Consider the following 21,070-nt stretch of genomic DNA (forward strand, 5'->3'; position numbering starts at 1 on the left):
TATCATCAACATACAAGATGAGGATCAATAGACTGCCATCCAAAGCTTTCTTGGTGTATAAGCAATGATCTCTGTCACTTCTCCTGAATTTCTGGGATTTCATGAATGTATCAAATTTATGATACCATTCCCTTGGTGCCTGTTTGAGCCCATAAAGACTCTTTTTCAGCTTGCATACAAGCTTCTCCTTTCCACTCATTGCATAACCCTCTGGCTGCTGCATATATATCTCCTCATGGAGATCACCGTGAAGAAAAGCAGTCTTCACATCCATCTGAATCAAGTCCAGATCATCATGTGCAGCCAAAGCTAACACAGCTCTAAGTGTGGTCATTTTGACCACTGGAGAGAAGATCTCCTCAAAGTCCACACCATATTCTTGCTTGAAGCCCTTAGCCACTAACCTGGCTTTGTATCCTGGCTTTGCATCTGGTGTAACTTTGAGCCTGTAAACCCACTTGCATGGCAAAACCTTCTTGCCTGCAGGCAAATGCACCAACTTCCATGTTCCATTTTTGTGCAGAGAATCCATCTCTGACTTCATGGCACGCTCCCATAGAGCCTTGTCTGCCCTTTGTAAAGCCTCCTTATAACATGAGAACTCCCCACAGTCAGTAAGCATCAAGTAGTCAAGTAGTCAACCCCTGGAACAAACCTGTCAGGGGCTCTGGAGGGTCTAGTGGACCTCCGTACCCAATGACCATCATTTGCAGGTTGCTGTCCAGCCTGCATATGTAATATGCGGAAGCTTCGGAGAAGGATCGGTACTTCAAAACTCAGAAATCAGCACTCTTTTCGCGACGGAATTAACGCACAAACTGAAAGACGATGTGCAGAAAAATAGAGAGAGAAGAGGGAGATGGAGAGGACACAGTATTGGGTCCCAATTACCCTCTGTAGGGCCCCCACCACGGATGGTGTATTTGCTTTATTAGAATGATGTAAATCTGAAAACAAATACAAAGTACTTGACCTTTTCTTGGCTGGAAAACCTGCCCTTGACCTTCAGTCCTTCACCCCTTTGCGTTAGCAAGTTCTTGGCTGTCCTGACCCTTGTTTGCTTGATGCACTTGGTGAATTATGAGATGGATTCATGGATTATGGGCTGGAGTATTTATACTCCACTTAGCATCCAGTCGGCTGGCTTCAGGAAGCTCCACGACTGGGTCTTTATTTAATAAAATGCTTTCACACTTTAATAAATACTGCTTTCACACTAGGCAGCCTGCTGGCCTTTCTGCGCAGCCTTCTGGGACAGCTTCAGGCGGCTGGGCACACCTGCGCATGGGTGTGGGACTGCCCCTACACCTGGCTGACCTGCTGGTTAGGGATTCTGACCCTGTCGGCTGCATGTCCAGCAGCCCTAGGGCTGGCGGACAGCCCCTCCAGCCCATGCCTTGGCTGGTGGGCACAGCTTGGGCCCTCCTGGCCCCTTGGGGGTGGTTCTACACCTCCCCCATGCCCACACTACAAGTGCAAGTGCAAATCTTCGCACTGGGGTAGCCCTATGGGTTGGCCCCATCTCTACATGCAAACCTACATGCCTACAGAGGCCTGGCATCCAGTTGCAAACCAGATACACAGAACATCTGACATCATTCCAGAGGGAGACTCACAGCGCAGACTGGCACTCCTTCATGTGCAGGACAGTGCACACCTGACCTTGGACTCATGTGCAGGACAATGCACACCTGACCTCAGACGACTGAGATGGATCCCTGGCTGACTCGTCCCGGACTGGGCTCACATGGGACCAATTCACCATCCCAGGTCCTGCACCTTCTGTACAGAAATGTCTACGTGGCATCCAAGTGCGGGATGCACGTGACATCCGCTTCTGCTTAACTTGACGGAAGCTGCATAGCCTCCAAATAATCCGTCAATAATGTCGGATAGTCTTCGAAAAAATCTTTGTCGAGCCATACCGCTTCATGAGTTCCTCGGTCCTGAAGCTTCGTGAGAAACTGTCGTAGTCTTCGGCCTGAGCCATGCTTAAAACGGTGCAGAAGGATCTGTTCTGGAACCATTACCTCTGCTTCATCAATAATGTCTCGTTCCGCTTCGTCTTTGACCTTTGAAGGGGGTGGACCTGCATATGGCTTTAACCAACTGACATGAAATACATCGTGCATAGTCCAACTCGGAGGTAGCTTTAACTGCATAGACACCTCATTAATCTTTTTCCGGATGGGAAATGGTCCGAAGCTCTTGAAAGACAACTTTGGGCATCGCTTGCCCACCTGCTTCAATCTTTGCTTCATAATCCGAAGATACACCCAATCCCCTTCCGAAAACGTCATGTCCCTTCGGTCTTTATTGGCCTGTCGAGTGTATGCCTCTTGCGCTTTAGCCAATCTGTCTTTAACGGACTCTATTATCTCCTGGTAAGACTCCGTCACTCTGTTCGCCTCCGGTACTGAAGACGAAGTCCTGGTTAACAACGACTGGAAAGGTCTTCCAAACGCTGCCTCATATGGAGTCTTGCCAATAGCTGAAGAAAAAGAGTCATTCAAAACAGCTTGAACTAAAGGCAAAAACGATTCCCACTTACCTTGCTGATCGTGGACATAACACTTCAGCACATCAAAGGCCAACTGGTTGTATATCTCTGTCTGGCCATGTGTCTGTGGGTGGAATGCACTGGAAAAATTCAACTTAGTACCAAAATTATCAAACAATGCCCTCCAAAAATGACTGGTAAACTTGGCATCTCGGTCTGACACTATGGTCCTAGGAATCCCGCCAATCGGGTACCAATGCCGAATGAATAGCTGGGCAACATCCTCGGCGGTCATATTGGCCCTGCAAGGAATAAGCATAACAAATTTGCTGAACCTATCAACAATAGTTAAACACTGCGTATTACGCTTAAGGAATAAGCATAACAAATTTGCTGAACCTATCAACAATAGTTAAACACTGCGTATTACGCTTACTCGGACTGGGAGGCAGATTTGTGACAAAGTGCATTGAAATGTCTTGGAAAGGACCCTTAGGAATTGGCAAAGGCTGTAACAACCCTATCTCCTTTCCACGAGGAGCTTTCACCTTTTGACAAATGTCACAGTGTTGTACATATGTAAACACATCACGCCTCATCTTTGGCCAATAGTATTGCCGTTCTAATTTCTCCAGAGTCGAATTCATGCCCCTATGACCACCGGTAATGGCGTCATGGGCATCATGGAGAAGAGCTGCCCGGAATGATTTCATGACACATAGTCGGCCTTTGTAGAAAAGCCAACCATCGCGTATCAGAAAATGGCATGGTCCTGTGGCATCCAATGCCTGTTCCCACTGCGTACCGAATTCCTCGGAATCCGCGTACGTGTGCTTCATGTCTTCTAGTCCTGTACCAACAAGGTCAAGTCTAGTGGTCTGAATCGTAGATACTTGTCCCTTCCTGCTCAAAGCATCGGCCACTGGATTGGCCTTTCCTGGAAGGTACTCAATCATTCCACCCAACTGCTGGGATATCTGACTCCAGCGGTGTTGTCGATCACTCCACTGTGCACTTGGCATCGTCTGAATCCAGCGCAATGCCTGATGGTCAGTGCGAACCTCAAAGTCACGGCCATACAGGAAATGTTTCCAATGGTTCAAGGCCTGTATAACTGCTAGGAGTTCACGATCATATACTGAGTAGTTCTTTTCGGCGGGAGTAACTTACGAGACATGTAAGCTACTGGATGACCATTCTGTTGCAATACACCTCCAATTGCGATGTTACTCGCATTGGTGATCACTTGAAATGGTTCGTCCCACGAGGCAAGGGCTGAACAAGGCGCTTCTGACAAAGCCACCTTGAGGTTCTGGAATGCCTCCAACGCTCGTGGAGTCATTCGAATCTTTTGCCTTCTTGTTTTCACACCCTTTAGCAGATCAGTGAGGTCTGCCGAGAGATCAGAAAACTTGTCGATGTGGGTGGAATATGCCTGGCATATACCCACAAATGATCTAATGTCATAAGCAGTCTGAGGTACTTCCCAGTTAACAATTTCGGCAACTTTAGCCGGATCAAGTCGAATGCCTTCAGCACTAATTATATATCCCAAGTAATGTACCTGGAACAGATAAAATTCTGACTTGTTTTCATTGACATAGAGCTCGTTGCTTTCCAGCAACTTAAGGACTTTCTCCACATCAATGTCATGCTGCTCAACTGTAGCTGAAAATATGAGTATGTCGTCCAAAAATATGAACACACACACTCCAATCAACTCCCGGAAAATACGCATCATCATGCGGTTAAATGTAGCTTGGGCGTTCGTCAAACCAAATGGCATGACCACAAATTCATAGTGGGTCCGTTCTGTACGGAAGGCTGTCTTGGGGATGTCTCCCTCTACAATCCGTACCTGGTGGTACCCACTCTTTAAATCCAATTTAGAGAACACCTTAGCTCCATTCAGCCTCTCGAGAATATAATCCATTCGAGGCATCGGGAATCTGCTCTTGATAGTCAGCTTGTTGAGTGCACAATAATCGACACACAACCGAGAAGACCCATCTTTCTTATTGACAAACAAGATCGGTGCTGCAAATGGCGATACGCTGGGACGGATGAATCCAGCTTGCAACAATTCTTGGAGTTGGCGGTCCAACTCCGATTCCATTGCCTTAGAAAGGCGATACGGAAACTTGCTCTCGGGGGTTCCGAGCCTGGGAGGAGGTCAATCTTGTGATCCTCCGGTCTGGACGGGGGAAGCTGGGGAGGGAGACTGTCCCGAAGAAAAATCTTCTGGAACTTTTCATGGAGAACCGAGAACTTCTTGGAATCACTGGCCACCGTCTGGGCTGTCTGGATGTAAATCATCACACACTGTGCGCCTTTCCTGACTGCTCGCTTGGCCTGCAAGTGGCTTATGAGCGGAAAGTTTTGAATACCTGGCTCACACTTAATGGTCACCGGGATGTTTGACACATTCCGATCGATCTGGAACGTGTGCTTGTCCCACTTGACATCAGGAAGAAACTTGTGAAACCACTGGATACCCAAAATTATGTCTGCTCCTACAAGAGGGGCAACCATAAAGTCACGCACAAACTCTATGCCCTGAATCACTAACTTAGCACCTAGAGCTTCATACTTGACGCTCGTTGTCATACCTGTGCTAAAACCCTCAACTTGTTTGTCCACCGGAGTCAGCTCGAAACGGGCACGCCTAGCGGCCTCTTCCGTGATCACATCCTCCGTGCTGCCGCTGTCAAACAAGACAACGACTCTCTGGCCACCTATGTAGCCAAAGGACTTGAGCAATTCGTTGCGCTCATACTCCTGGTCATGGGCGCCCTTCTGCTTATCTTCGAGCTCCCGGCTAATAATTGCTCCAACTGAAGCACCGGGGGTTGAAGAACTAGGGGTAGCCGCTGGGGTCTGTGTGGGAGCTGTGCTCACCACGGAAGCTGTGGAGGCGGCGGCGGCCTTTGGAGGCTTCTTCGGACAATCCCGAGAAGTATGTCCTTTTGTGTGACAAAAGTAACATCTACCCTCCTTCCTGTACTGAGAAAGCTCCTCAGCACTCAACTTGCCACCTGTCTTGCCTGCCTCCGCTTTCTGGTCTGGAGTAAGCTTAGACGCATTGTTCGAGTTCTTGGAGCCAGAGGCTCCCGGGCTCTGTCCTGGGGAAGACCCCGTCTGGTTTTGGCTTTTGCCCCCCGAGGCGTTAGCCTTGGGAGAAGCCGGCTGGGAAGTCTTGGGCTTGCCACCATTGTGTTTCATTTCTGCACTCTGCGCAAGCGAGAGTGCGTCCTCAAAGGTGGCTGGCCTAAACATACGCACCTCCCATTGGATTTGCATGTCCAGGCCATACAAAAACTGCCCTTTCTTGTCCGTATCAGATAAGCCTAATTGCAGACACAAGGTCGAAATTTTATTGGCAAACTGAAGGACTGGTTGCGCGTTCTGACGCGCTCCCCTGAACTCGTCTTCGAGTCGCTCAAGGTAGTGGGGCGGTAGAAACCGCTGCTTAAGGTCGCGGACGAACTCGTCCCACACATAAGCTGCCTTACCTGATCTGGTGTGGGCATGAGCCCACTGAGTCCACCAAGGAATGGCCTCACCTTCCAAGTACCAACTAGCTAAGATCACTTTGTCAATATCTGTTTTCCTAACTGCGGCAAAGTAAGCTTCAAATTGATGTAACCATGAATACAGAGTAGTGGGATCGAGTTTACCATTATACTTACTGAAATTCATTTTCTCGGGAAAATGATTCGAGGGCGCCGCCGGTGTCAATCTGGCATCCAAAGCTCTGAGGTAACGCTCGTGTTCCACTCGTCGCATGGCGTCGTCTTCTCGTTGTCGAATCTCCAATGCACGCATCTGCATCTCAAGCAAGGAGCTTGGCTGCGGCTGTGACCCCGCGAGAGGGTCCCTGTGACGAGGATCTGGTATCTGGGATACGGAAGGAGAGGGAGGAGGAGATGGAAAACGCGACGCTGGAGAGCGAGAACGCTCCTCCAGAGCCAAAATCTGCGCCTTCTGCTCATCCAACTTGGTTGTCTGGTCTGCGATTGCTCGCATCATCTGCTGGAACATGTCTGTGACACTCAAGCCGGGTGCCCTAGCTGGGCTGCCTGGTGCACTCTGGTCCCATGGTTCTGGTTCTCTCTTGTCGCCAAAGCTCGCCATAGCGGGAAAATGCAATTCCTTTCCGGAACGCAATCTGACCATCCACTATCTGTGTGGGAGACTTCCGGAGGCTTCCGGAGGCTAAAAACCAACCGTCCTTCGAGGGACAGGAGTCACTCCGAAAGGGGTAGTCCACCGGCGTCTAAAAACCAACCACACGAGCGAAAAAATTTTCTGGTTTTCTTTGCTGAATCATTGTCCTTGAAGTGAGCTCTGATACCACTGTAATATGCGGAAGTTTCGGAGAAGGATCGGTACTTCAAAACTCAGAAATCAGCACTCTCTTCGCGACGGAATTAACGCACAAACTGAAAGACGATGTGCAGAAAAATATAGAGAGAAGGGAGAGGACACAGTATTGGGTCCCAATTACCCTCTGTAGGGCCCCCACCACGGATGGTGTATTTGCTTTATTAGAATGATGTAAATCTGAAAACAAATACAAAGTACTTGACCTTTTCTTGGCTGGAAAACCTGCCCTTGACCTTCAGTCCTTCACCCCTTTGCGTTAGCAAGTTCTTGGCTGTCCTGACCCTTGTTTGCTTGATGCACTTGGTGAATTATGAGATGGATTCATGGATTATGGGCTGGAGTATTTATACTCCACTTAGCATCCAGTTGGCTGGCTTCAGGAAGCTCCACGACTGGGTCTTTATTTAATAAAATGCTTTCACACTTTAATAAATACTGCTTTCACACTAGGCAGCCTGCTGGCCTTTCTGCGCAGCCTTCTGGGACAGCTTCAGGCGGCTGGGCACACCTGCGCATGGGTGTGGGACTGCCCCTACACCTGGCTGACCTGCTGGTTAGGGATTCTGACCCTGTCGGCTGCCTGTCCAGCAGCCCTAGGGCTGGCGGACAGCCCTTCCAGCCCATGCCTTGGCTGGTGGGCACAGCTTGGGCCCTCCTGGCCCCTTGGGGGTGGTTCTACACCTCCCCCATGCCCACACTACAAGTGCAAGTGCAAATCTTCGCACTGGGGTAGCCCTATGGGCTGGCCCCATCTCTACATGCAAATCTACATGCCTACAGAGGCCTGGCATCTAGTTGCAAACCAGATACACAGAACATCTGACATCATTCCAGAGGGAGACTCACAGCGCGGACTGGCACTCCTTCATGTGCAGGACAGTGGACACCTGACCTTGGACTCATGTGTAGGACAATGCACACCTGACCTCGGACGACTGAGATGGATCCCTGGCTCCCGGACTGGGCTCACATGGGACCAATTCACCATCCCAGGTCCTGCACCTTCTGTACAGAAATGTCTACGTGGCATCCAAGTGCGGGATGCACGTGACAGCATATCACCTATTGGTGGCTCCTGTTCCATGCCATAAGGCTGAAAAATCATGCCCGGTATCTCCTCTAACTGTGGTATATCCATAGGGATATCTTCTGCCATCTCTGGCTGTCCATTTGGACCATTTTCAGCACCATTTAAGTTCTGGTTTTGCTGCTGTAATGGCTGATTTACAGCCCTTGGTTGTTGTCCATGATGTCCATCATCATCAAAGATGACTCTGCTAGGCTCCTGTTGCCTTGCAGGCTCCTTATCATGCATGTTTCATCAAAAATGACATCATTGCTGCGTATAATCTTTCTATTCACGGGATCCCAAAGTCTATACCCCATTTCACCTCTGTCACCATATCCTAGGAATATGCATTTGTGAGACTTAGGATCAAGTTTGGTGCGCATTTCCCTGCGTATGTGCACGTACGCAACGCAACCAAACACTCTCAAGTGCTTGTATGACGGAGGCTTCCCTGTCCATACTTCTTCTGGCACTTTCCCACCAAGCCTCGTGTTAGGTGACCTGTTTATAAGGTGAACGGCTGTCGTAACAGCTTCAGCCCAAAAACCATGAGGTAACGCAGCATGTGACAACATAGAACGGACCTTCTCCTGAATGGTACTGTTCATCCTCTCTGCTGTCCCGTTTTGTGGAGGATCATAAGGAGTAGAGAGCTCCCTCTTGATGCCTTTAGCATCACAAAAGTCCTGAAACTGTTTGGACATATACTCTCCACCATTGTCGGAACGCAAAGCCTTCAATGTTTTGCCAGTTTGATTCTCAACAAGAGCAACAAACTTCTCAAACACTGAGAATGTATCACTCTTCAAACGAAGAGGATAAACCCACACCTTGCGTGTGGCATCATCAATAAAAGACACAAAATATTTTGCCCCTCCCAAAGAAAGCTGAGGCATCTCACATACATCTGTATGCACAAGCTCTAACTGAGCATCTTTCTGTCCAAGAGCTTTCTTGTGGGGGCACTGGAGTTGCCTGCCATATATACAATGCTCACAAAACTGAAAACTTGAGAACTTTAGAGAAGGCAAGTAACCCAAACGAGACAATTGCTCCATTCCTTTGACACTCATGTGTCCCAACCGGCTATGCCACATAGAGATTTCCGGCAGCTCGGTTGCATTTACATTAGCATGGTGACAAACACCTGCATGCATGAAGTAAAGAGTGTCCACCTTAGAGCCTCTGGCAACAACCAGTGAGCCCTTACTAATTTTCCACTTTCCACGACCAAATGTGGTAACATAATCGGCATCATCAAGCTGTCCAGTAGAAAGCAGATTCTTCTTGATCTCAGGCACATGCCTGACATCATGGAGCATAAGCTGTGAGCCATCTGAAAACACAAGCCTCACATCACCTCTGCCAAGAATCTTGCATGCATGGTTATCACCCAAATAAACCACTCCTTCATTGCCAGCAGTATACCTGACAAACAAGTCTCTGCAACCTGTGACATGAAAGGAGGCACCTGAATCAATGATCCATGAGTGCATACCATGACCATCGTCTGCAAGAAGTGAATGGGCATCAAGTGAAGACGTGAATAGGACTTCATCCTCACTGTCACCTGCATGTGACACATTGACTTCTTCAATCTTGACTCCACTTTTGCCCTTTGGCTTTGCATCTTTGGCTTCATCTTTGTCTTTGTCTTTGCCTTTTTCCTTTTCTTTTTGATCATCTTTCCATTTGTAGCATTGCTTTTTAATGTGTCCCTTCTTGCCACAATAATGGCATTGCAAGTCCTTTTTGGAGCGAGCATTGCTCCTTCCCCGTTCTTGGCTTTTACCCCTTTGCTGGGATCTCCCACGTGCATTCATTGCATTGGACTTTTCAACAGAATTGTTCTTTCTGTTCATCTCCTCTTGAAGGAGAGCACCCTCCACATCTGCATATGACAGCATAGCATTCGAATTGCTAGTGGCTGTCCTGAATGTGTCCCAACTCTCTGGCAAAGTGCATAAGAGAAAGGTGGCTTTGAACTCATCGTCCATTGCCAACTTTCGATTTATAACTTGGCTGACAATACCATTAAACTCATTTAGATGGGCTGTCATAGACGCCCCTTCCTTCATCTGAAGACCTATGAGTTTCTTCAACCAATACACTTTGCTTGAGGCACTTTGCTGGGCATACAAGTCCTGCAATCTTTGCCACATTCCCCAAGCTGTCTTCTCTTCACGAATGCTGAAAAGTAAAGAGTCTGACACAGACAACATGATAGTAGATCTTGCCAGCTCATCCATATCTTCCCACTCTTCAGCAGTAAGAGAAGCGGGCTTTACACCCCTTTCTTTGATAGGCTTGTGCTACTTCTTCTGGAGCAACACATTGTAGCACTGGGTTTGCCAAATATCATAGTTATGTGAGCCTTCAAGCTTCTTGATGTGAAGCAATGAAGAGCTCTCACCTGTGGTTGCCATAGCAATATGCAACCTGTCAATGCCTGACTCCCTGCAAGTGTGCAAACACTGCACCAAAAGCACACAAAGTGCTCACAGTTGTTCTCCCAAGCTTTATCTCCCACTGCGGAAGCAAGAATGCAACTTTTCTCCCACTTTATGTGATGAAATCAGCAAAATCTGGTTGCTGCAGATTTAGGACAGCACCTTAAATGCGCTCTGTTCCCCTTCCAAAGTACTGTACAGCAGTACTAAGTGCTCACCAATGATGTACCAAACCTGTACATGCAAGTACAGCAGCTGAAATTGAACCTTTTCCTCACTCAAATCAATGTGCAGCCATGGCAAAACTTATACAAAGCTGTACCAAATCTGTACTAGCAGGTACAGTAGCAATAAATGCTCTCGTGGCTGTCCAAATGAGTGAAAATCAGACTTTTATAGTCCCGAACACTGCATACAACAGTCCCGAACAGAAATTGGGCAAAAGCCCCTTGACTGCAAGCTGATTTCTGAGGATTCAAGGCATAAATGTCTTGCCTGCTGCTTTGCCAAGCTCAACAAGCATACGATCTTGAAAAGCCCCTTGATTTAAGATCAATTGCTGATCATACATGGTACATTGACGCACATGAAGGCATCCAGAGTGTTCACAGTGCTTCCCCTTGGCCACATATACATCCAGTACATAAAAGCCCCTTGATTTACAGGCACATTGAGTGCTTGACAGGCATCAACACGTTGCCCAAAGCATCAAATGCGATTGCCTGCATGCAAATCAATCCAATCGGCACAAAAGCCCCTTGATTTGCACTGCAATTTTGCCCGAATGTGCGATTTCTCACATCATACAGCATGTATGACTGCTTAATTGCACAATTACATCAAAAGCCCCAAATTTCGACATCCAATTTCTTGCAAATTGATCCTGATTGTGACCAATGTCACCCAATTTTGCCAATTTTGCTCAAAAATTGATCAATTCGGCACCTGTACCTGCTCAATTGATGATTGTACTTGCTCAATTGCAAATCCCAAAGAAAAATTGAAGCAGAATACCTTGTAATTTCTGATTTTTTGTTGCAGAAAAAGGGGTTGATGATGCTGCTGCTGCTTTTGCAGAAATGGGCAATTGAAGGAGCCGCTGTGCAGGTTCTTGGAGGTGATCCTTGCTGTAGATTTGATGGCTGCTCCAATCAAGCTGATGCGCCTGCTGCTGCAGTTGTACGGATGGCTGGGCAGCAGCTGCTGCTACTGAAGGCGCCTAAGATGCAGGCGCTTGGAGGTAGGCGCACGAAAAGCAACGGGCAAAGCTGCCGTCTAGCGCTCAACGATAACACGTTTTGCTACGTGCGAATAGGTACGCCGTTGCACTCCTCTAGCTTCCATGCCATCGCTCCCAACTTCTGCAGGTTACTACAGTGCTTACGCTCACTACGTGCAAAGTTGGGTACGCCGCTGCACTCCGTGTCTGCCTGGCTGCTGGCTACCTGCGCTGCAGCCTGGGCTTCGCTACGAGCTTGCCTTCACGATTACACGCCTGGTTGGGCAGCGTGGCTGCACCTGCCCTCTCTTCAGTGCTGTGCGCTGCTCAGCGCTCTCTGTCCTTACAAGAAGCTCCAATCTCAAGCGTTGCTGCGCTTCATTGCCAGCTCGACTGTGTGCTCCAGTTGAAGGCTCTGATACCAGTTGAATGGGAGAGAGAATTAGAGTTTAATGTTCATGTGTGGGAGACATACACAGAGAAGCAAGGGAGAGAGAGAGAGAGAGTTGTGGGGATAAGTCAACTCATGATGAGTGTGTGACTCCCCTATCACACATGTATATTGCACTAGTACACATAGTGCACTTAGTACATTAAAAGTACTAAGTGTACTATGTACTATAACTTATGGGCTTGTACACACTATAAGGGTGGGCATAATGCCTTTACCCCAACATCAAGTACATGCCCAAGCACCTCTGATCATCTGTGTGAGTGGTCCGAATCCCTCTCGGAAGAGGCAGTGAAATCTCCCCTATATCTCGTAGAGTAAGCCGGGCAACTGAACATATAATGGGCCTCTGCTAGCAGTCATCTCCTGTCTGTACCATATTACTCAGTAGGGAGTGAGGGCCATCGTTGTGGGTGTGTCCACCCGAGTAGGAGTTTCTCCATTTTTCCTCAGTCCATGTTTTTCCTAGTTTTGCTAGTTGTGGGGGACTGTTTCTACTGGCCGATTTGATCTGTTACTGGCTACCTGTTTCTGTGCTGGCTGACCTGATCTTTTTGCTGGCCGACTTCATCTGATGTTGGCCGACTTCGTGGAGTTCTATTGCTGCTGTCGCCTGTTTTGCAGTGGCTGACCAGCAGCCTAGGGTGGTATATATACCACTCTTGCCCCCCCCACTTCTTCTTGTACCGGTTTCTGGTGTATATAGTAGAGATTATACCACCTTCTCCTCTCTTTCATTTGTGTACTTTTGCTCTCAGCACTTTCTCATTTCTGCTGCCCATTTTGACATGGTATCAGAGCCCTAGGTGGCTTGAAGGTTCGGAGACGGTGAGAGCATTCGGGACTGCTGTTTTTTGGTGCTGATTGGAGTATTGTTGGGCTGTTCGGGATGTGGAGAAGGAGGTAGAAGGTGACATCACTAATGGACAGCCACCTTGCACTTATTTGCAGCCTCGTCTTCATATATTTTTTCCTACCCACCCCCCCTTCACAAGACCAAGTAAACCCCCGAGATGGCAGATTTGCTCAAGATGGCAGAGAAACATGTGAAGATCCCCACCCTCCTGACGTCCCCGGTGGACCGATAGTTGGACGGGAACAACTATGGCGTTTGGAAGGTAATGATGGAGTCTGTCTTGGAGTCTTATGATTTGGTTGATTTCATCGTGGTTGGAGTTCCAAGGCCAAAGTTGGAGGAGGAGGAGCTTTCACTATCCGCTAGGAAAGAGTGGGAGGTTGAGGCATAGTCGTGGGATTGTGTCAATGCCTTGTGTGTTCTTTCATCTTCCTCAATTGCACACCCAAGTGATCAACCACATCAAACACATGATGTTGGGTTGAGGGATTTGGGACCACTTGGCTTCTTTGTACAACAGGGTATCGCCCATGAAGAGAATTTCCTTGGAAGTGCAGATGCGAGTGATGAATCCTACAAAGTCTTCGAGGATGCGAGAGCACATGAACAAACTCTAGGCTCTTCAACAAGAGGTTCTTTAGGCTGGGAAGGAGATTCCTTCAGAGGATATGGCCATCACTTTGCTGTCTCATCTTTCCCCTTAGTACTCAGCTTTCTATTCTTCTTTGATCACCAGTGAGAGGCTTAGCACCATTACATGGGAGGAGCTTGTGCTGATGGTTTTGGACCAGGAAGAGTGTTTTTTGAACCCTCCCACAAGGCAGAGGTTTTGAGACTTTGACTGGCCAGCGGGTCCATAAGGTCGCAACAACAACAACAACAAGGGCAAAGGGAAGTCTTCACTGGCGAAGTCTTATGAGAAGAAGGGCAAAGGGAAGTCTTCACCACGGTCGGGTACGGGCTTGTGCAGGCATACAAACAGGTATGAGGTGGTGTGATGATGTATGGTAATGTACGAGGCGACGTGGTTGTACGAACATCAAAAAAATTTGGGCCATTGTGTTGGGTGCCAATGCTCGATGCAGAATCAACCTAGAGCTGTGATACCACTGTTGGGTTCTAAGAAACCCTAATGTTTCGTAGAAATACACAGAAAATAGCAAGAGCACAAAGCAGGGAGCAATAGAATAGAGAGCTTGGAAGTGTGGATATACTAGAATGAAGTGATGGGATATTTAAAACCACAAGTATCCTTAGTACAAACCTGAAATGTAAAAGTATAGGTGTCCAGACACACCAAATGTCCAAGGGGAAAAACCTTCTATAATGTGTAGAGGGCAAAAGTTTCCCTGGTAAGCCCCCGTTCACCGGTCACTACCACATATGCATAATCCTACATGCCACTTGGGCTGATTCTTCATCTCTGCAATGTTAAATGTCCTATCAACCGCTGACCTTCTATATCCTCCGTGCTCTTGGAAAGGTATGTTCTGTAGCCATTGTTTGAAGTGTTGCTCGAGGTAGAGCCGCATGAGCGGGAACTCAAGCTCGTGTACACCATAAATGGGCTCTTGACGAGGAAGATTTTTGGCAAGCCTGTAAATGGCTTCGTCGTAATCATCTTCTTTGGTTTGCTGCCCCCTTGCAGCTGTGGTTCCTTTGAAGCATCCACATTGAGGTCTGGGAATTTCTCTGTAAAAGAAATAACAAAGGGAAAGTGTAATTGTGTGGGTGCGTGTGAACACCTCTTGTTAAGAGACTGGACACTTGTAATGGGCACTGTGACGGCTTTGTAGGTGTAATCAGCCTTGTACTTTAATCAAATCATTCAAAGTCTAGCCAAGATGTAGCCCTCAAAGCTCTCCCGTGTGTTGAGTAGATTAGGGTTTTATTTATCTTGTCAATCATGTTTTGTTATTCTAGTTAATCCTCCTTTGTTTGCACTACTCCCCTCCACTTATGATCCAACAATTGGTATCAGAGCTACAGGCCCATCATCTTGGTCTTGTGCTTGTCACCTTCTTTATGGCGCTCTGGTGATGTCCAGTAGCTCCCCGTCGCCTCACTGTTGAACTCGTTGCCCTTGCCGACTGCCCACCTACTGCACTTTCTCTGGCTCCTACTTGCGCCACCATCCACGGGTGGCACTAGTGCTGTAGCTCCATTGTCGTTGCCAATGCTCTTAGTTGAAAAAGTTCATCACCATCGGACAAGGATCGGATGTATGGACGTGCATCCTCTAGTGCCGCGTCCATACCCATAGATGCAAACATTATAGGACTCCACTGTGCTGGAAATTCAAGGCAAAGACTTGGACAGCATGAAGGCACAATATCCGGATTTGGAAGAATTCGGGACTCATAATCCATTGGCCCTCAGTTCAGAACCAGGCCACTACAGTTTACAGGATGGTTGGTTGTTTTGCAAGAACTGTCTTTGGGTACTCAAAGAAAAGCGCCAAGTCCTTCTCCACGATGCCCATGACCCTCTTGTTGAAGGTCATAGAGGTATCAATAATACCCTGGAGAAGTTAGAGATTCCATATACGAAACAAGCAGGCTTACTTCAGCCTTTGCCTATTCCAGAGGGACCTTTTCATGACATGAGTTTGAACTTCGTAGGCCCTCTTCCCGCCTCAGCTAGATCTAGAAACACAGTGTATGATAATTGTGGACAGATTCAGTAAGTTTTGCATGCTCATTCCATGCAAGCAGACAGCCACAACCGAGGACATAGCTCGCTTGTTCATTAGGCTTTAGTATCCCATTCGTAGTTTTCCACAGACAATCACATCTAATAGAGATCCTAAATTCACGTCCCATTTTTGGAGAGCACTGTTAGACAATTTAGGGACTAAGTTACAGCTGTCTAGTGCATTCCATCCACAAACAGATGGCCAAATAGAAATATATAATCAATTGGCCAAAAAAACATTCTCAAATCATACAGCCATGACCAGTAGTCGAAATGGGAACAAAATCTTCCATTGGTTCAGGTAATCCTAATTGATACTCACTCATCGAGTATTGGTCGGACGTCGTATGAAGCATCATTTGGTTGCCGGTTCTCATCTCTTTTGACGAGACAAGTATCACCATCTCAACAAGACAACTGAAACATTTTCGGAGATCATTGAGTCAGTTAAGGAGTGCCTTGCCAAAGCTCAAGAAGCTTACACCCGGCAACAAATCGAGGTGAGATGTTTAAAAGAAGGGGATTGGATATATCTCTGCTCATGAAGCAATGGTTAAAGCAAGCGTGCAAACATTGTCCCAAGCTTTCATTCTGAAGTTTCGGCTCGTTTCCTGTCATTCAAAAGTCAAGTGATGTCTCATGACTCACTCTATTTTAGAATCTCATGTATTTTTATTAATTACAAATTGTGTTATCATGACATCTCATAGCTAGGGAATTTATATGTACCATATTTTTTGCATTATGGACATCATTATAAAAATGTTTTCTTAATTTAACACTGAGGTTTCCTATTGCAGCTTTTCTAAATTCCATCTTGAATTTATTGCCACTTTTTCAAGGGAGCTAGACTACTTTTGATGAAAAAGATTTAGCTGGACTATGCACAATGCCTTTAATGTTTCTTGGTTGAAGCAATATGTAGGTCCAGCATTGCAGGATGTATTAGAAGAGCAACAACCATATATGATCAACGAGGCAGAAGGCGTAGAGCCAGAACAAATTCCCGGTCGAAGAGTACGATAATTTTATACAAAGTTCAAGGACTGAGGAATCCATGAAGCAATATGGCTGGATGAAGAGTTCTTTCAAGAGTATCCCTAGTTATTGGCGGACTACTTGGATGCTCTGAACCTGCCGCCAAGTTAAGTAGGAGGGAATGTCACGTGCACCTTGCATTGGGGCACACAGTGACACATTTGCATGATCATCAATGCAACATTTGTATAGAAGTAATATATTTTTCTAGGAATATTTGTCGTACGCTGTGATGCCATTGCGAGTCCTCAGTCCAGGGACAGTTAGGCAGGAGCTACGTAGGTTAGTCTCCGAGCCAAAGAGGTCAGTCGGGAGTCGGTTCTCTTAACCCACTTCGAGAATTCATTAGGAGCTTGCTGAAGGCCATACAAGGGTTTCTTAAGCTTGCATACTTTGCTTTCCTTCCCCTTCATCACAAAACCACGAGGCTGAGATACATAGACCTCCTCGTGTAAATCACCATGGAAAAAGACAGTTTGATGTCCAGTTGATGTACAACCCATCCATGGTGTGTAGCCAAAGCAATAATACACCTGATGGTAGTCATACGAGATGTGAGTGCAAAGGTCTCATTAAAAGCAGCCCCCTTTTGTTGGGCATAACCCTTTGCAACAAGCGTGGCTTTGTAGATGAGTACTACCATCAGCTTTCTGTTCAAGCTTGTAAACCCACTTCCTACCTATGGCCTTCTTGCCATAGCTTGTAAACCCACTTCGTACCTATGGCCTCCTTGCCATATGGAAAATCTGCCAAATCCCAAGTGTCATTCTCGAGCATGGAATCATACTTATCGTGCATGGCCTACAACCACTTTTTTGTGCTTCTTCAAAAGAAACAGGTTCCTCTACATTACATGTATTGGCAGTAAGAGAGTGATCCACAAATGAACTAGATGCATGATGAGAACCTATCTGTGTCCGACTAGGCAATGGAACATCTAATTTGTTGTGATGTAATGTATACAACAACCATCTAGGCACCCTTTTGGACTCCTGTATGGCTGTCCGTTCCTCATCCACTCATCATCCACTATGCCCTCATCTATGAGTTGATTTGTGGGTTGATCCATTTGCTGATTTTCAGTCATTGGGGGCTGATTTTCAAGAGTGTATCTCTATTCACCAAAATCCGCTTGCTAGCCAGATGGTAGTGTCTATAACCCTTGCTCTCTGAGCGGTATCCCACAAAAATGCATTTCACGGCCTTATCCTCCAGCTTATGTCGTCTTTGCTCAGGCACAAGAGCATAAACCAGACAGCCAAAAACTCACATGTGAGCCACTGAGGACTCCTGCCATTCTAGGCCTCATCAGCGTGATAGATTGCAAGGCTTGGTGGGCATCTATTGAGTACATATGTAGCACACATAACAGCCTCCAACCAAAAACCATGAGGCAAATCTTGACCCTTGACCGTGCATCGTGCAATCTCCATGAGAGTCATGTTCTTTTGCTCAGCCATACCATTTGGCTGAGGTGTGTAAGTTATTGTGCACTAATGTTTTATGCCTCTTTCAGCCATAAATGCAGCAAAATCTTTTTCTTGTACTCTCTCACGACTGTACTTGTGTGTGTGTGTGTGTGGGTTCTTGTGATTTGAAGGGTAAAGATGAGGTGTTTATGTGCTTTAGACACTTCTTGCCAACGGATGAAAATGTGTTTTGGTCAGAAGCTTGGTACATTACGTACAGATAGAGGTGGAGAGTAATGTCAAAGGATATTTCTGTATTTATGGCTGAAAGAGGCATAAAACATCAATGCATAGCGCCTTACACACCTCAGCAAAACGGTGTGGCTGAGAGGAAGAATAGGACTCTCATGGAGATGGCACGATGCATGGTCAAGGCCAGGGTTCGCCTCATGGTTTTTGGTTGGAGTACATATGTAGCACACAGAACAGCATCCAACCAAAAACCATGAGGCAAATCTTGGCCCTTGACCATGCATCGTGTCATCTTCATGAGAGTCTTGTTCTTCCTCTCAGTCACACTGTTTTGCTAAGGTGTATAAGGCATTGTGCACTGATGTTTTATGCCTCTTTCAGCCATAAATGCAGAAAAATCCTTTGACATATACTCTCCACCTGTGCACTGATGTTTTATGCCTCTTTCAGCCATAAATGCAGAAAAATCCTTATGACATATACTCTCCACCTGTGTCTGTACATAATGTACCAAGCTTCGGACCGGATACATTTTCAGCCATTGATAGGAAGCGTTTGAAGCACATGAATACCTCATCTTTACCCAATAAAGTAGGAGATCCCATGGACTACAACAACTATTGGACTATAATGATTGGCTATATTCTGGCCAAGATTTATGTAGTATATAAGGCCAAGATTAGCTCCTTGGTAGAGAGATAGAAACTGAGGACACATGTTGCACAAGATTGAGGAGGGGTTTGACATTGGATCATTAAAAAAAAAAAAACTCAGGGTATCATTGAGAGGTGAGGACACGTAGGCAGTGAGTCTATTGCTGTTTTGTAGATTTTCAGAAGGCCTTTGAATCGTCCCAAGATCGGGGCTCTTGGGCCTTCTGCAGGGGCTCCAGAGATATGGGGACTGATGGCACTATATGAGTCTTTGACTTGATGGGTTTGAGCACTAGGGGAATGCCGGGTGAGACGAGCAGTATTATTAGTGTGGGCTGTCTACTCTCTCCATGTTGTTTGGGCTGTACATTGATGAGATCTCGAAGTTCATCAACTGAGTGAGAGGCACAGGCTCACTGCTGGCCTTGATGGTGGTGCCCTCCTTCTATATGCAGATGGCATCTCTAATTCAAGACAAGTTTTGTAGAGATTCTATAAATTTATGTACGTGCATTGTGGACAAATTCTACTTTAGCACAGATATCATCTTGTAGCAACTTAGTGTTGTCGATGTTGGTTTCTGTAGGTGATGCTTGGTCATGCAAGTGCAGAAGTTTTAAGTACACTTTTTGTCAGTCCTGGAAGATTTCAGCAGGTAGTAAAGCTTTTCACTTCTCCATCTAATAGCTGTCTTTAGCATCCGTTTCCACCCCTCCCCCTCCCCCCTCCCCCCTCCTCCCCTCTCCTCCTCCTCCTCTTTCAGTTTTTCAAAAGAAAGGCTTTATCCATTGTTGATTCGTATGCTTGTCCTTTGTGTAGCGCATTCTTATTGAAGGTGCCAATGGCAAGCAAGCAGTCTTCTCATGGTCTTTGTCAAGACAGGTGAGGGCTTTTAAGAAGCTCAAAGTTGAGCAGGATTTTTTTGCCTTGACATATTATAGTGCGTAACATTGCGAAGGATGAATCAACCTTCCATCCTTTTTCTGTGATTTACACCTTCAAGCATTTGTGAGTTAACTACGTTTTGCAAAATGTATGTCAAAGTTTGTGCTCCAGAGATATTTGCAAAGAAAGGAAAACTCTTATCAAGAAAGTATCTGGATGGAATGGAAACAGAAACAGAAATGGTTGATGTCGAGGCCCCAAATTAGGAACAACTAGAAAACAGCATGCATTAAATGTATTTGAAGAAAGCGAAATTTTAAAAATTAGAAATGAGGGAAAACTTGAGGGAAATAGAGGAGAAACGTGGGGTAGAACATGATGTTTTAGATCCTTCTAAAAAGAAGACCTGTGGAAAGTCCAAATTAAACCTCATATAGACACAATAATTGATATGAAGGGGAGGACTCCTTCCATGGCTGGTTGCTCTCAGGGAGACTACGTGTTGGTTGGTGGGGGAGGGGGGGGGTTGTAACTGGGGCATCGAGAGTGCCAAAATATGCCACCCTTGCCTCTGGACAGGACCAGGGCTCCGCAAGTGCAAAAGAAATAAACGTCTCTCTTGCATGGCCTCAAAGCTGCATTGAATCTGATCCCAGTGACCGTAGGGAGTGTGGATGAGGTTGGTTTATATGGAAGAAATGGCCTCCAGTGTTGATGGTCTCGCAGCAGCATGCTCTCCAAATCTCCCATGCTGCAATGCTGCTGATCAGCTCCCAAAGAGAGTCAAGTGTTGTCGAGCGCCATGGGTTGGCAGGAACCTGGTGTGCTGCCATGACAGAGATTTGCTAGTAAGACAGAGAAAAGGCCAGACTTGTGTCATGTTTCTTTTAGTGAATGGCTAAGCCCATCTTCATCCCCTACATGACTGTGCCCTAGGTGATAGGTTGTCATGGCAATCCTAAGAGCAGGATCCTGTGCCAGACATGCCTGACAAGGAGTCCCATAAGCAGTGGTGCTGAAACTCTCGGGAGGCTCCACAGCAACGGCAGCCTGCTGTGGTCTGCAGGTCACCACTGCAAGACCTCTCATGAGCAGTAAGCCATCAAAAGTAGGAGATCTTGCAGGGACAAAGGTGTTTCCAGAAGGCCATCATCAGGATGCAGACATGTCTTGTGTCTGGGCATGCTGCTGGGCATGGGGGCTTCATC

At 46.7% G+C, this 21,070-nt stretch overlaps 1 protein-coding gene across 4 annotated transcripts in view; it reads left to right on the plus strand.

Moving 5' to 3' along the window:
* The window catches only part of LOC147636543 (uncharacterized), a 78,110-nt gene that overhangs the window by 40,719 nt on the left and 16,321 nt on the right, over positions 1-21,070 (plus strand). For 2 of the 4 annotated variants that reach the window (XM_086802013.1, XM_086802014.1), the window contains exons 5-6: positions 19,564-19,632; positions 19,797-19,859. The exons of the other annotated variants lie outside the window; for them this stretch is intronic. In XM_086802013.1, coding sequence (XP_086658139.1) covers positions 19,564-19,632; positions 19,797-19,859 — 132 coding nt within the window. The remainder of the gene's footprint in view (positions 1-19,563; positions 19,633-19,796; positions 19,860-21,070) is intronic. 4 annotated transcript variants of the gene reach the window in all.

This window comes from Cibotium barometz, chromosome 8 (assembly GCF_041138505.1).
Source record: "Cibotium barometz isolate CiBa-2024 chromosome 8, ASM4113850v1, whole genome shotgun sequence".
NCBI classification, from domain to species: Eukaryota; Viridiplantae; Streptophyta; class Polypodiopsida; order Cyatheales; family Cibotiaceae; genus Cibotium; species Cibotium barometz.